The 15,204-nt window shown below is 38.6% G+C and overlaps 1 protein-coding gene across 1 annotated transcript; it reads left to right on the top strand.

Annotated features, from left to right (window-relative positions):
* Positions 1–1,449: 1,449 nt before the first annotated feature.
* Prosalpha2 (proteasome alpha2 subunit) lies at positions 1,450–14,562 on the top strand. Its single transcript, XM_071671317.1, has 5 exons — positions 1,450–1,549; positions 4,316–4,506; positions 7,868–8,009; positions 12,473–12,628; positions 14,009–14,562. Exons 1-5 carry the CDS (start codon positions 1,509–1,511, stop codon positions 14,181–14,183), a joined length of 705 nt encoding a protein of 234 aa, XP_071527418.1. The 5' UTR covers positions 1,450–1,508; the 3' UTR covers positions 14,184–14,562.
* Positions 14,563–15,204: the final 642 nt, after the last annotated feature.

Raw genomic sequence — 15,204 nt, 5'->3', positions numbered from 1 at the left:
AACAATACAAGCTAATTTTTGGTACGTTCTTTTCCTCAGTAAAATCAAAGATAAAAGAAAGGATATCATCTGTACTGAGACTAGATATGAAAAGGATACTAAGAAGGAGAATTGATGAATTTGTAATTCTTATATAACCAGTCACCTTAAAGAGAATAGAAATTTTGTCAAATCACTACATTCAGAAAATACAACTTTATCTATATGCATTCATATCATTTCACATACATCCATTTTACACACATCCGTATAAAAGATACAAAACTACGGTTACACACGGAGTGCCTTGTGCCACTAATGGTACCCCGAGTACACAAACCCGACATGTGCCAGTCATGGTGCATCAGAAAACATCTTGCCCTGGCTCGTATTATTGTACACTTATTGGTGATGTCCAATTTATTCATTCCATTGGCTCTTCCCTCTTTCTTTCCCTTAATGTATGAAATCTACATTTCAAGTCTTTTCAGTCTTATGTATCCTTTCGAATCTTCCATACCCGTGGTTATGTATGATGTGTGTAAGTTCATATCCTTCCTCTTTTTTTTCTTTTTGCTCAGGGTGAGACAAATGAAATGACATGGATTTTTCATTTCTGCCTCACATCACATGAATGTCGTGCCTTCTTTTTTGGAAATCTATTCCCATCCTTTAAGGCGGGTTATATGAGACCCGGTGAAACATTTCCTCCTCATCTCTCTTATACAACATAGTCTAAAAGTTCTACCCTGCGATTTCAGTATCGTGTATTAAGCTATTTTTTTTTTTATTAGTATTCCATATTGCATTTCCACTGTCCATAGATTCAATGTCTATCCGATCTGATACTCTCCTGTTCTATCTTTCCTCGCATTTCTTCCTTTTTTTTCTGAAATATTCTCGACATTTTTCTCTTAATTTCTCATTAAGCTTTTATTTTGAGTTTCCCAGAAGAGGTTATCACACTGTTTTAGATCTTCTGTAATCCACTGATCTCCAACATTGACAGTTGGTGATATTTTCCACATGTCTTTAATGCCATCGTTATCATACATTCTCCCTTCAATTTTCTCCCACTCTTCTCTCTCCCAACTCTTCTGTATTTCCCGACACTATCACAACTACAAATCACCACCCATTTATAGCCTTTTTCACAGCAAATTCGTTTTCATTACATTATTCTTAAGAACTCTTATGAATCATTTGTATTACCCGTAGGAAGAAAAAAAAGAATAACTGTAGTTGACGTTTTCTTTAATGAAATCTAATGTTCGAATCCCCTAATATGGTAGGGGCAAGAACATTGTACTATGACAGTATTCAAAATGGCTTTCAAATAAGTCATGTCAATATCAAATAAATGTAGTCAAAACAAATAATCGTTAATATTTTATGAATAAATATACAATGAACTTAATATTATCATTTAGTAAGAAATGTTATAAATACTGTCAAGTCTTCCGGACGCAGGGAGTGTGTTGTGGTGCTAGCGTCTCTGTTGACAACCGACGGATATTTTAACATCAACTATGGCCACAGAGCGGTATAGCTTCTCTCTCACTACTTTCAGGTGAGTAATTCACTCAGGGACGTAAATGTAACGATACTGATATATTGAAGATGACAGTGGGTATCTCTGTAGCTTTGTAGTTTCGTATATTTGGAGGCATAGAGCGATGAGATTTGTGTAGGTCAGACCGGGTGTGTGTGTGTGGATTCACTCATGACTGGCATGTTTTGAAGGTAGTCAAAAAATATATCAGTTCACAATATATATAAGTTCGTTGTAATTCCTCTCAGCTTGTAATGTGGGATGTGATATCGTCATATCATAAGGCTTGCTCTTGATTCAGTGTTTACTCTCAAATAGTCGACCATGACTCTCAGGATTTAGATACGTTCGTAAGGGACGTATATATATATATATACTTCAGGATTTAGAGTAACTTGCACATCTACCACATTAATTAAGGTCCCCAGTTATATGAGTTTGTAATATCATTGAGTAGTATTGCTGTATTAATGGCCTATTACACAATTAGACCTGGTGGAGTAATGTTGCCGCTTATTGGTCAAAAGCTGAAATGCTGATATTATTTTCCTTTGTCTTATTACTGGATATCTTGACCATTTCATGATCAAAGGTTGGGCAAATATCGAGATTCTTATTTATACCAGTTTTAATGAGCAAAAAATGAAGGGGAACAAGGAATTTCTTATCTTTCTGTGATAAGTGACATGTTAGGTTGGAGAATTATGAAGGAAAGGGAAAATATGTTTGATGAATGATGAATGTAAAGTCAGTAAGACATTAAAACATATATCTGGTTTGGAGCACTAAACATTGGGGTTGAAAATGAATAAAGTTGTTTAGGTAAATTGTAAAATAGATTACTGATAGTTTCCATTACGATGCACTAAATGTGAAGTGTGCGGTCTGTTAATGTGGACACACTTTTCTTTTCACATTTAGTGGTTGACATCATTTGGGTTAAACAATAAGTAATGTGAAGTTTAATAAATCATAAAAGATTACTGATAACTTCCATTACAAAGCGCTGAACATCAAGTGTGTGGTCTGTTAATAGCAAATTTCCCTCATTGTGAACATGCTTATTTTTTCGTATTTAGTAATCATGCATCACAGGCTGAGAGTGAAATATTGGGATTGACAAAATGATTAGTATTTCCAACAACCATATCAGTAATTAACATCTTTGTAAACCTATCCTAATTCCTTTCAGATACAACCTGACATTTTGTTTTTGCTGTTTTGTTCTCGCGAATAAAAACTTTTGAATAATTGTAAAGTCCATGGGGTTTAGGTTCTGGTCGTTGGGGAAAATTGGGAAGATGTACTTGTTTTTGATGAATATTAGTATTTTTTCATTAAAATTGATATGAAATGTGTGAGAATGATCATGTGTTTCACAGCATTATGTCCAGGAACTAGTCTCCAAATATGATAGGCAGCAATGCTTTGTTATTATGTTAATTTACTATCTGGGTGCCATTTGCAGCAAAAGGAACAGATTCATCAGTTCCTCATCAATGCAGGAAGATTAAATAACCTGTAATAAGGTAAGTTGTGTGAAATATTTCAGTTTTCTATTGTACGTATTTTGTGCCAGCCATAGGAGAGGGGTACCAGATAATGACATACACCTAGTGCTTTGTTGTGGTTCTATAGAGTTGTAATTAATATGTAAATTGGTGCACAAGCTGAATAAAGCATGACAGAATATGAACAAAGCACCAGAAAATGAGTGTTTGTGGCATTCTGCAGGGATAATCATTTGAGAAGGGTCTCATGCAGAGCACAAGACCCAAGCAGATTATTTTGGAATTCCTTACACATTCCTCCTGATAGTGTTCTAGTTAGTGGATTGTGATGAAAGGGATGTCAATTGATTATGCACATTCTGTACAGTGGATATATAAAGTGGTGTTACTCCATGATTTCCCTCGGGTTCAAAGCCCTGCCCATTTTGTGGGACTTAAGTGAGTAGGAGGAACTACAAGCAAAATCTAACCATGCTTTGTACGAACTCCAAAAGAATGTAATGAATCCATTGGTATCACTTTCTTGAAATTTTATATGAAGTGGTTCCATGATTTCCTTCGGGTTCGACGCCCTGCCCACTTTGTGGGACATAAGTGAGTAGGAGGAACTACAAGCAAAATCTAATCATGCTTTGTATGAACTCCAAAAGAATGTAATGAGTCCATTGGCATCACATTCATAAAAATTTATCGATGAAAACACCTGCCCTATTTCTGGTAAATTATCAGGTTGTTACACAAGTTCCTCGTCTGTGCAGGAAGATTGTATCATCAAAATAAGGTAAGTTACCGTATATGATAAACTTCAGTTTTGTTGTTGCTACCTATCGATGTTCAGGCCCCAGTAGGGATACTGGCTGGAAGCACATCTGCCTAGGACTATGCTGAAATTATGTTACAGCACTCTGCCTGCAAGAAATTTTTGGCAAGGTTATATCACTGTTAGTGGACAGAAGGTGTAGTCGTATGGAGGACTATCTTGTTTCATCGTATCCCTTCTATTGTATGTAGCACAGCCTTGAAGCTATGGGAGTTCAATAGAGGGGTTACTGAGGTGTATTATCATGATGTGTACATACACATACTTATTTTTTGTCTTAGATTTGTGTGAATGTTATGCTGAAAAATGGTTATGGGTTTCTGTAAGTGGAGTTAATCTTCTTGTTATTGCTAGTCATGGTGGGTTTGTTCACAGGAAAAATATTTTTTTAATATAATTTAAATATATGTGCTATTATATATGATTCATATACTTAAAATTCTCTGGTTGCAGCCCGTCTGGGAAGTTAGTGCAGATAGAGTATGCACTCGCAGCTGTGGCTGCAGGTGCTCCGGCAGTAGGGATTAAGGCTAAAGATGGTGTGGTGTTGGCCACAGAGAAGAAACACAAGTCCATATTGGTAGAGGAACATTCTACCATCAAAGTGGAGATGATCACAGACCACATAGGCATGGTGTATAGTGGTGAGTACTGATTGTAGTTTAATATTAAGGCCAGACCTCATTTGTATTACAATGTAACTTCATGAGTATGATAACCTAATAATTAGTGTGAAATACATAAATTTACACATGAAGATTAATATCACTTTTACTGTTTGCACTACACAAAATTTAAAGAAATGCCTCGTATCAGAAATTTTGTAGTCTTTCTGTTTCGTGTTCTCATTAAATATAGATTAGCCATAAGGAAACCCTCATGTCACCTTTGTTTGTTTGAATCGTTAACCCCATGTGCCTACATATTATCACCAGTGACGTATGACACAGCATATGTTCTAAACTGTTACAACATACAGTGGAGACTATACCTTGGATTTTGTGGACAGAATTGATGTGGGTCTGACCTAAGTGCAGATAGGCCTTAAAATTTTAGGTAGGCATCTGAGTACTAGAATTGTACCAAAAGCAAGGCAGTCCCAGAGCAATTAAACTAAAAAGATAAAGAAAATCTTGGAATTCACTGCTATGCAGCTTTATTTCATATAGTCCAGCACCAAGAAATCCATATGATTCGTTTTTAGACCTGTTACGGTATCAAGATTTTTATAACTTTAACTGAATAATCTAACATGGTCTCTTTCTTCAGGTTTTGTAGACATCTTCTTTTATTCAATAAGGTTTTTTTTTTTTTTTTTTGTGAGGCCTGGATGTGGAAAGGGAGCTGTGGTTTCGGTGCATTACACTTGACAGCTAGAGACAGTGTGAACAAATGTAGCCTTTTGTCTTTTCCTAGCACTACCTTGTGGGGTGGAGGGGGGATGCTATTTCATGTGTGGCGGGGTGGCAACAGGAGTGAATAAAGGCAGCATGTATGAATATGTACATGTGTATATACGTATATGTATGTGTATGTTGAAATGTTATCCCTGGGGATAGGGGAGAAAGAATACTTCCCATGTATTCCCTGCGTGTCATAGAGGTGACTAAAAGGGGAGTTAGCTGGGGGCTGGAAATCATTCCTTCTCGTTTTTAATTTTCCAGAAGAAGGAACAGAGAAGGGGGCCTGTTGAGGATATTCCCTTTAAGGCTCAGTCCTCTGTTCTAAACTCTACTTAGCTAATGTGGGAAATGGCAAAGAATATGGAAAAAAAGTTGAAATGTATAGGTATGTATATGTGCATGTGTGGGCATGTATGTATTTACATGTGTATGTGGGTGGGTTGGGCCATTCTTTCGTTTATTTCCTTGCACTACCTCGCTGACAAGGGAGACAGTTACAAAATATAATAAAAAAATATCTTTTAACCTACTCACTAACATGCGGGAGACAGCGACTAAGTGTAATAAATCTTTTAACGTAGACTCTTGTTCATTGTTTCCCTTTGTGTTTTTGAGGTTTGCCAGTTTAGATTTGAGCTGACTCTTGAAAGAAAGTTTATATTTACTATAGGGTTTGTTTTTGAGGATAGTTCTCGTAGCTTTGTAAAGTTGTTCTGCATATCAGTTTTTCCTGCAAGTCACATATAAATTGTTTATTATTTTTTTTGCTTTGTCACTGTCTCCTGCGTCAGCGAGGTAGCGCAAGGAAACAGACTAAAGAATGGCCCAACCCACCCACATACACATGTATATACATGTCCACATACGCAAATATACATACCTATACATATCAAACTATACATATATATACACACACACAGACATATACATATATACACATGTACATAATTCATACTGTCTGCCTTTATTTATTCCTATCACTACCTCGCCACACATAAAATAACAACCCCCTCCCCCCAAATGTGTGCAAGGTAGCGCTAGGAAAAGACAACAAAGGCCACATTCGTTCACACTCAGTCTCTAGCTGTCATGTAATAATGCACCGAAACCACAGCTCCCTTTCCACATCCACGCCCCACAGAACTTTCCACGGTTTACCCCAGACGCTTCACATGCCATGGTTCAATCCATTAACAGCACGTCGAACCCAGTATACCGCATCATTCCAATTCACTCTATTCCATGCATGCCTTTCACCCTCCTGCATGTTCAGGCCCCGATCACTCAAAATCTTTTTCTCTCCATCTTTCCACCTCCAATTTGGTCTCCCACTTCTCCTCGTTCCCTCCACCTCTGACACATATATCCTCTTGGTCAATCTTTCCTCACTCATTCTCTTCATGTGACCAAACCATTTCAAAACACCTTCTTCTGCTCTCTCAACCACACTCTTTTTATTACCACACACCTCTCTTACCATATTATTACTTACTCAATCAAACCATCTCACACCACATATTGTCCTCAAACATCTCATTTCCAGCACATCCACCCTCCTTCGCACAACTCTATGCATAGCCCACGCCCTTAGGTACTGTAGGGTTGAGGGACAAGTCAATTGGGAGGTAAGTTTGAATGGAGAAAAGCTGGAGGAAGTAAAGTGTTTTAGATATCTGGGAGTGGATTTGGCAGCGGATGGAACCATGGAAGCGGAAGTGAATCATAGATTGGGGGAGGGGGCGAAAGTTCTGGGAGTGTTGAAGAATGTGTGGAAGTCGAGAACATTATCTCGGAAAGCAAAAATGGGTATGTTTGAAGGAATAGTGTTTCCAACAATGTTAAATTGTTTATACCTACACTTAATATTGCCCAGTATCCCGGTAAATTTGGTACAGTGATGAATTAGTATATTTTTTAGTGATTATATTTAGTTACAAAAATTTTATGACGGTAGTTGGTAGGCAGTCAACGACAAGGGATGTATATGACCAGTACTACCTGCTTGGGTATCAGGAGGGTTAGTGACAGCTGCATAGAAACCAACACTTCAGTGGTTGTCAAGTTGCTCTCCTCTTTCAGTTTTAATCCACATGGACTAATGGTATACTGTCCATAAACATATAATCTCTATTTGTCATACATAACACTTGACAACGCATAACTCACACATCTCATTCTTCTTAACTCTAGATATTCCTGTGGTGAGCACTATGCCTTTTTGCAAAAAAATGTTAGGAGCAGTAGGTAGGAACATTTAGGTAGAAACTTTAGGCAGAAGTAGTTGGTTGGAGCATTAGGTAGTCCTACAGTAGTTAGAAGGAACAGTATGCAGAAGTTTCTGCAAACACTGCTAGAGTTCCCCGTCTGTCACTGACCTGTTAAGGGTGAAGCTCTACAGGCTAAGAAGTGGCACTGGAATCAATAATTATGGGGACTTTTTTACTATGGCCAGTTGGGAACAGGCATCAGAGATATAGATAGATAGTCTTTTGACATATTTTCCCCATGTTACATATTCGTTTCTGCATAAATTCCTAAGTTATGTATTTCAGATATGATTTGCACATATTTGTATGATTTTATGTATTGTTTAACATTGCAGGAATGGGCCCTGATTATCGTCTCCTAGTTCGTCAGGCCCGTAAAGTTGCCCAGCAATACTTCCGCACATATCTGGAACCCATCCCTACCACACAACTGGTTCAACGTCTAGCAGCTATCATGCAGGAATACACACAATCTGGGTATGTTTAAAACTCTTACGATTAATTCTCAGGACACCAGTTGTTTATTGAAGGTGACGGGTAGGGTATATAGTTATCCATCTTTTTAATTTTTTTTAAGTGTTTCTAGAGTGTACTTGCATATTGTAGAGGAGGTTCTGTACTTCTAGCTTTACCCACATTTCTTAGTTTGATGATATGCAACTCAGCAAGTTCATTGTTTAAGAATCTACTAGAAGAAAGCCTTTAGTGGTGCTCTGGTTGGATTGTTGGGGTGGTATAACAGAAAGGGGCATGGAAACACATTAAACAATAACAATGCTTTATTGATGAAGGTACTTAAGGTGAAATAGACCAGGGGCAATGAGCTACTGGAGGCGCAGGATCATGGTGAAGAAGAGGTAAAGTAAAGTAGGTTTAGTTATAGAAGACAGGCTTGGCAGGGGTCGTGTTATGCTGGCGATGATGCCAGATGAAACAGGAGCACCTAGAAGTGCTTGGCTGCTGAGTCTAGGTGGAGTTGCTGTAGGAGGTGTGTGTGGACGTACCACAGCTCCTGGAGTGTGGTGGCCGCTGGTTTGCGCTTGGGTTGCAGTAGGGCCGCGGGTTTGGCTATAAGTCCCTTGTTGTAGCAGTTGCTGCTCGCGATGGGCAGAGGTGGACATCAGAGATGAAGCACTATAAAAAAAACTGCCAGGATGATGAAAATCAGGAGTCACATTGGGACTTCTGCTGGCACTTGCCAAGACTAAATGTACTGGAGTAGTACACATGCTGTCTAGAGCTAGTCGCTTGCCTGCCTCCCTCCCTGCAGTGATATCAGGGTATATGAGAGGCACGGAGGTCAGGGTGTTGAAACCAAATGTTGCAAGCTCTGACCTCTCCATGCTAGTGGACTGAGATGGCTCTTCTTATAGAAGGGGTCAGGTTGTTTATAATTATAGCTGCATCTTTTGATGTGCCATTGCTGAATATGTCACGATGTAATATCACAGGTGTGGCCATAGGTTGGGCCACAAAACTCATTTCTCTGGGGATTATTAGATCAGGAGAGGTCATGTGCTGTGACCTACCAAGTCATGGTAGGATAACACTTTGTGGAGCAATAGTGGGTGACTTCACTATTCCCTTGCTTCCTCCTTTTTTTTTTTTTTTGTCCTCAAGATTAAGGCTTGGATGTTGGTGTGGCAGATGGTATAATCTGCTAGTCATCCAGTACTGGAGGCAAACCACAGGTCTGGTGCTTCCAGGTCGTAGAGGAGTTTGTCCTGAAAGGCCAGACTGGTTGAAGATGTTTTTTTACATGGGGTCCTTGCTGGATGAAGGACACAGATTCACCTGGGGGTGCAGGGATAGCTGGCTAGATCTTGCAAATACAAGAAAGAAGATAGACAGGTGTGGGATGACGCTGGGTGGGTGGTAGAAAAAGGACTATGACAGTGGGGGTCAAGGAAGGTTGACAATAGCACTTTAAGGATATGTCTGAAAATCTCCATCAGTCAACTCCAGGAGTGACCAGTTTAGCAGGTGTTCTGGGTGGATTATTGGAGTAGTACAACTGAGAGAGGGTCACAGAAACATATAACAAAAATGTTTTATTGATAAAGGTACATAATAGCCCATGGGCAATGAGCTACTGGAGGTGTAGGATTATGGTGAAGAAGAGGTGAAGAAAGGTAGGTCGAGTAATAGGAGACAGGCTTGGCAGGGGTTCAGTGATAATGATGGGGATGCTAGATGAAGTAGGAGTACATGGTATTAGTGCCTGGCTGCCAAATCTATATGGAGCTCCTGTAAGAGTTAGGTGTGAAATGTATAGTGGCTCTTGATGTGCAGTGGCTGCTGGTTTGTGCTTGGGTTTGAGGAGTGCTGCAGGCATGGCTGTAGGTCATTTGTTGATAGAGCTGCTGTTTGTGACAGGCAGAGGTTATTTCCCATGCAAGTCCTACCAAAGGTGTATGTTGGAGACAAAGCACCACAATGAAACCTGCCAGGAAGATGAAACATAGGAGTCACGCTGGGACTTGTACTGGTGCCCAAAGGGCAGCTTGAGTTTGGTGTCACTTTGCCAAGGCTTCAGATACTGGAGTAGTACACTTGTTTAGAGCAAATTACTTGCTTGACTGTGGTGATACCCAGGTAAATAAAAGGTTAGGTCATTGAAGCCAAATGTCCCAAGCTCTGACCTCTCTCTTATGCTGGTAGACTGAGTGTGGCTCTTCTTATGGAAAGGGGTCGGGTCATCTTTAATGTATCAACATGTGATCTCCCACTGTTGAACATCAAGTATGGCTGTCGCAGGGTAATATCATAAGTTGGGCCACCAAACTCATTTCTCCTGGGGATAATTAGGGTAGGTGAGGTCACCTGCTGCGACCTGCCTCCAAGTCAGGGCATCATCAGTAAGGAAACACTTTGTGGAGTGACAGTGGGTCTCAAAAGTCTTTTTTTCCTTATATGATTGGAAATTGAACTTAACCAATTAGTATAGGAAACGTGTTCTGAGCAGGAATGCATTATTACGATGCACTCTTTCCATAAAAGCCAAATATTGAACAACAAGGCTGAAGAAGAAATATGTCAAATAGGGCTGAAAAATGCCAGTATACATTTATATCAAACTGCCAAGAATTTTCTGAAGGAAGTAATTAGATTTTTCTTCACAGGTGCAGGGACAGTTAACATGTTTCCAGCATGGAATGTGGAAGAAGGTAGTATTCATGGCTGTGTGACAAAGAATTACACCAAAACTATTTGTAGAGAGATGAAAGGTGGCTTACGCAAGAATAGTCTTTGATTAACTGTTCAGAAAGATCATAAAAGCCAACAGTAACACAGACGATGAGAGATATATTGTCTTCAAAAAGGGTGAAAATTTAAAGGACCCTACCCTTGCTTATGTAAGACTGCCTTAATTATCATGTAAATTGAGCACATTATTAAACTTTTGTCTGAAGTAAGGCATTGGATATGATTTAGGACTTGCCAGTGACAGTTGAAAAAATAGTCATGTTTTTCTGTAGCTTGTGGTGATAAGGGAGCCTATCACTCAAACACTGATACTGTTTGCAAGATGCCTCAGAGGAAAGTTTCTTCGTAGGAGTTATTCTTTTTGCCATGGTGTTGGCTTTGCTCTCCTTGGTTGTTTCCTGTATGGGTGGAGGGCATTTCTGTAATTTGAATACCATTGCCTAGGTGTCCTTTGCTGAGAAAAGAGGGATGACATATGCAGATAGTTGTTATAGCTTTCTCATTCCCAGAACAGACTTACTTTATGAATATGTGACTTAAGTGTATTAATTAATGACAATAGCTGCATCAATTTTTAATGTGTAAAATTGCATTAACATGATGTACACCTTAGATTGCATACTCATACAAGTATTTGGATATCTAATTTTTTCTATTCATACTGTTCACCATTTCCCACATTAGTGAGGTAGTGTTATGAACTGAGGACTGTGCCTTTGAGGGAATATTCTCCCTTGGCCCCTTCTCTGTTCCTTATTTTGGAAAATTAAGAAACGAGAGGGGAGGATTTCCAGCCTCCCGATCTCTTCCCTTTTAGTCACCTTCTACAACATGCAGGGAATACATGGGAAGTATTCTTTCTTCCCTATCCCCAGGGATAATAATTTGTTATATCCATATAAATTTACTTTTATATGATAGTTTGATTGAAGGGGATTTCATGTCAAGTTTAGCAGTACCAGTAGCCTTAAGGGTTAATAGGTGCATTTATTGAAAATATCACATGTGCCAGTTTATTACAGATAAATTAGGATGTCAGCTCTAGTTGTACTCCCAGTTGTTAATGGGTGTCCCCCAACCCCCCATAATCATGTATTCACATTATGTCATTAACCAGATACTGCAGAATGAGACTATCATCATAATGCTTCAAAAAATATATACTATCTCATTGGATCATACCTTAAATGGGGAAAGTGTTGAAATAGAATTAATTAGCTTTATCATATATCTTAAATGTAATAACTGACACATGTATGTCATGACAGTTTTAGATAATTAGTCAGGAGCTGGTGTAGCTGGAAGCAACACTAATTGCCAAGGTTAATCGTGGGACCAGGGAGGTCTCAAAGGTAATAGGGGACCATCCTAATGAACTGGTTTTGAGAAATCACTTGTGAAATACAACAGTATTAAAAGAAAACTAGGTCTTTGGCCAGGGAAGTACTGTGTTAAGAATATGCAGGTAGGCAGACAATTCCCTGAAGGTTGTGGACCACCAATCCTAAAAGCATTTTGTTCTTGTATTAAGATCACATGTTTATGTATATGCCTATGTCTGAACTAATGAACTTAAAACTGTTTAAATAAAAAAACCAGACCCTAAATCTGGAAGAATGTATTGATACGAATTGAAAAGGTTCATCTTTGGTTTTGTTGTTGTAAGTTTAGGAAATGTGCATCTTTATATGTTTTGGTTCACTTTAAATAATGCAAACTATTTTTGTTTACAGTGGAGTGAGACCGTTTGGTGTGAGCCTCTTGATCTGTGGATGGGACAGTGATAGACCGTACCTCTTCCAGTGTGATCCCTCAGGTGCTTATTTTCCATGGAAGGCTACAGCCATGGGCAAGAACTTCATTAATGGAAAGACTTTCCTTGAGAAAAGGTAGTTCATTAAATTTCTAGTTGGAATTTGATAATTTGATTGCACAACGCTCTGTAATTATGCCATTTCCTTGGATTATGGTTTATTCAGATTGTCTCTCTTCCTCCATCAGAACTTCCATCTCTTTAATATTAATACCTTCTGCTTTCTTATTACTATATTTCAATCTCTATAATTTTCCCACCTGATTTTGATGTCAGATCAGATATTAACTACATTATGCAGGAACATTAAGTAGAAGTACTCATGAGGAACCTCTGCAAACACTGTGCTTAGTTACCATTTGCCTGTGGCCTTTAAGGGTGGGGCACTAAAGGCTAAGAAGCACCACTGGAGTTCATTACTTTCGGATATTTTATCGAGGGAGTTCCAGTAGGAAACAGGCATTAGAGGTATAGAATCTAAACCTGACTGGGTTAGAAAAGTTTTCTACCAAAGTTTGACATATTGTAATATTTGAAATTTTAAGAAAATGTAAGACTTTTAGACACCCACATTCAAACTAGGCATGCCACATACATTTAAACTTGGCATGATGCTTAGATATTTAAGTCCAGGCACTTCCCAGCCTTTTAACGCTTTGTTGCACGAGAAGATGAGCTTTCGTAGGACCTCTGTGGTGTAGTCATTTCCATGACTGTTTATTTTAATTATTGATTTTTTTTTATGCTGGTTTTGATCTTACATTGTTAGTAGGTAGTGATTGGTAGGTATTCAATGACCAAGGAGGTATATTACCAGTACTACCTTCCTGGGTATTGCGAGGGTTAGTGACAGCTACATACTTAGCTGTCAAGTACCACTCTTTTGACCCATGTAGCTGCCTTTCCTTTCTGCCTCGCCCAAATGTGGGCTACTGGCATTATTTCCACACACAATCTCTCGTCATACATAACACTTGACAACTCAGACAGATCATTCTTCGTAACTAGATTTTCCTGCGATGATAACTGTGTGTTAGTCTTGCCTTTTGGCAATATGGTTGCAGGAGATAGAAGTAGTAGGTAGGAACATTTAGGCAGGAGCAGTAGGTAGAAGTAATAGGTAGAAACCTTTGCAAACACAGAACTAGATTTGCCCTCTGTCAGTGGCTTGTTAAGGCGAAGGACTAAAGGCTAAGAAGTGACATTGGAGTTCACTGGTTTTGGAGACTATTTCTGTAGCTACCATGTTGAGGGAGTTCCAATTGGAGCAGGCATCAGTCTTGTATCGTTTCAACGTGCTTTTGTTTGTAAATGTATGCTCTGCAGAATTATTTACTCAAAAACGTTATTTTATACATCAAGTAATAGCTTTTACTAATATTAGATAAGGGGTGTAATTTGTGTAATTTTACATTGTTAGAAAATTTTCTTATGGTGTATTTTCTCCTTTTTAAAGGTACAATGAAGATCTAGAACTGGATGATGCAGTGCACACTGCTATATTAACCCTCAAGGAGAGCTTTGAAGGCCAGATGAGTAATGACAACATTGAGATTGGTATCTGCAACTCCAAGGGTTTCCGTAGATTGACACCAGCAGAAGTCCAGGATTATTTGGCGAATATTGCATAATATGTGTCAAAATTCTGCTGTTAATAGTATGAAATTTTTTTCATCAAGGCAAATGATCCAAAGTAAAGCTGGCAGTGACTTGTAGTAAACTTGTCAGCTTCTGAAAATAAAGTTAGCAACTTTTTTATTTTGTGGTACTTGTGTATATTGTGAGACGGCTTTGCCACTAGTGCAAGAAGACCGTACTTTATTCTGTTGAATGAACAACTGCGACTATTGTGGAAGGGTAATTTAACTATTAATTCACATGACCAGTTTGTAAATTTGGATGTAGCCAGACAATTTAGTATAGAGTCATTTATGAAGAACAGCTTTTTCATTTTTCATACTGTTATATGAATACTGATATTGTTTTACTAAGGAATAAAGATTACTGTAATGCTGTGTTTTGCTATCTTCCTGATTTCAATACACCCTTGGTTGGTCCTCTGTCATACTATGCTTACTACCACATTTCTTTCATTCCTGAAATATGTCTCTATACTCAACATACCAATCTATGTCTGATTTCTTCCACAAACAGCTTTGTTAAGACCCAATGGTCTGTTGGCGTTTGTATTCCTTTTTCATATTTCATGCAGTAAATATTCGGTATGCAAGAAATTTACTGAATGGCCTAAGGGTAGTACTAAGGAACACAAACAATGACCTCCTCAGTGTATAATGTATCAAACCTGAGCTTACCCCCCACAACTAAGCCCTACAGACTTCCTCGTGTAACCTATTTAAGCCCAGTAACCAAATTGCCTTCCATTTATTTATTTATTTTGCTTTGTCGCTGTCTCCCGCATTAGCGAGGTAGCGCAAGGAAACAGACGAAAGAATGGCCCAACCCACCCACATACACATGTATATACACACACGTCCACACACGCAAATATACATACCTATAATCTCGACGTATACATTTCATTCTATTTCATGCTACTTTCCACGTTCCTGAATGTTTAAGTTCCAATATTCCCACACCATTAACTCCATCCTGTCAATTCCTTTTACTTCTCTCTCGGTAGTAGTTGGA

Source organism: Panulirus ornatus, chromosome 2 (genome assembly GCF_036320965.1).
Source record: "Panulirus ornatus isolate Po-2019 chromosome 2, ASM3632096v1, whole genome shotgun sequence".
NCBI classification, from domain to species: domain Eukaryota; kingdom Metazoa; phylum Arthropoda; class Malacostraca; order Decapoda; family Palinuridae; genus Panulirus; species Panulirus ornatus.
The sequence above is the reverse complement of the archived record's forward strand: the minus strand, read 5'-3'. Positions and strand labels throughout refer to the sequence as shown.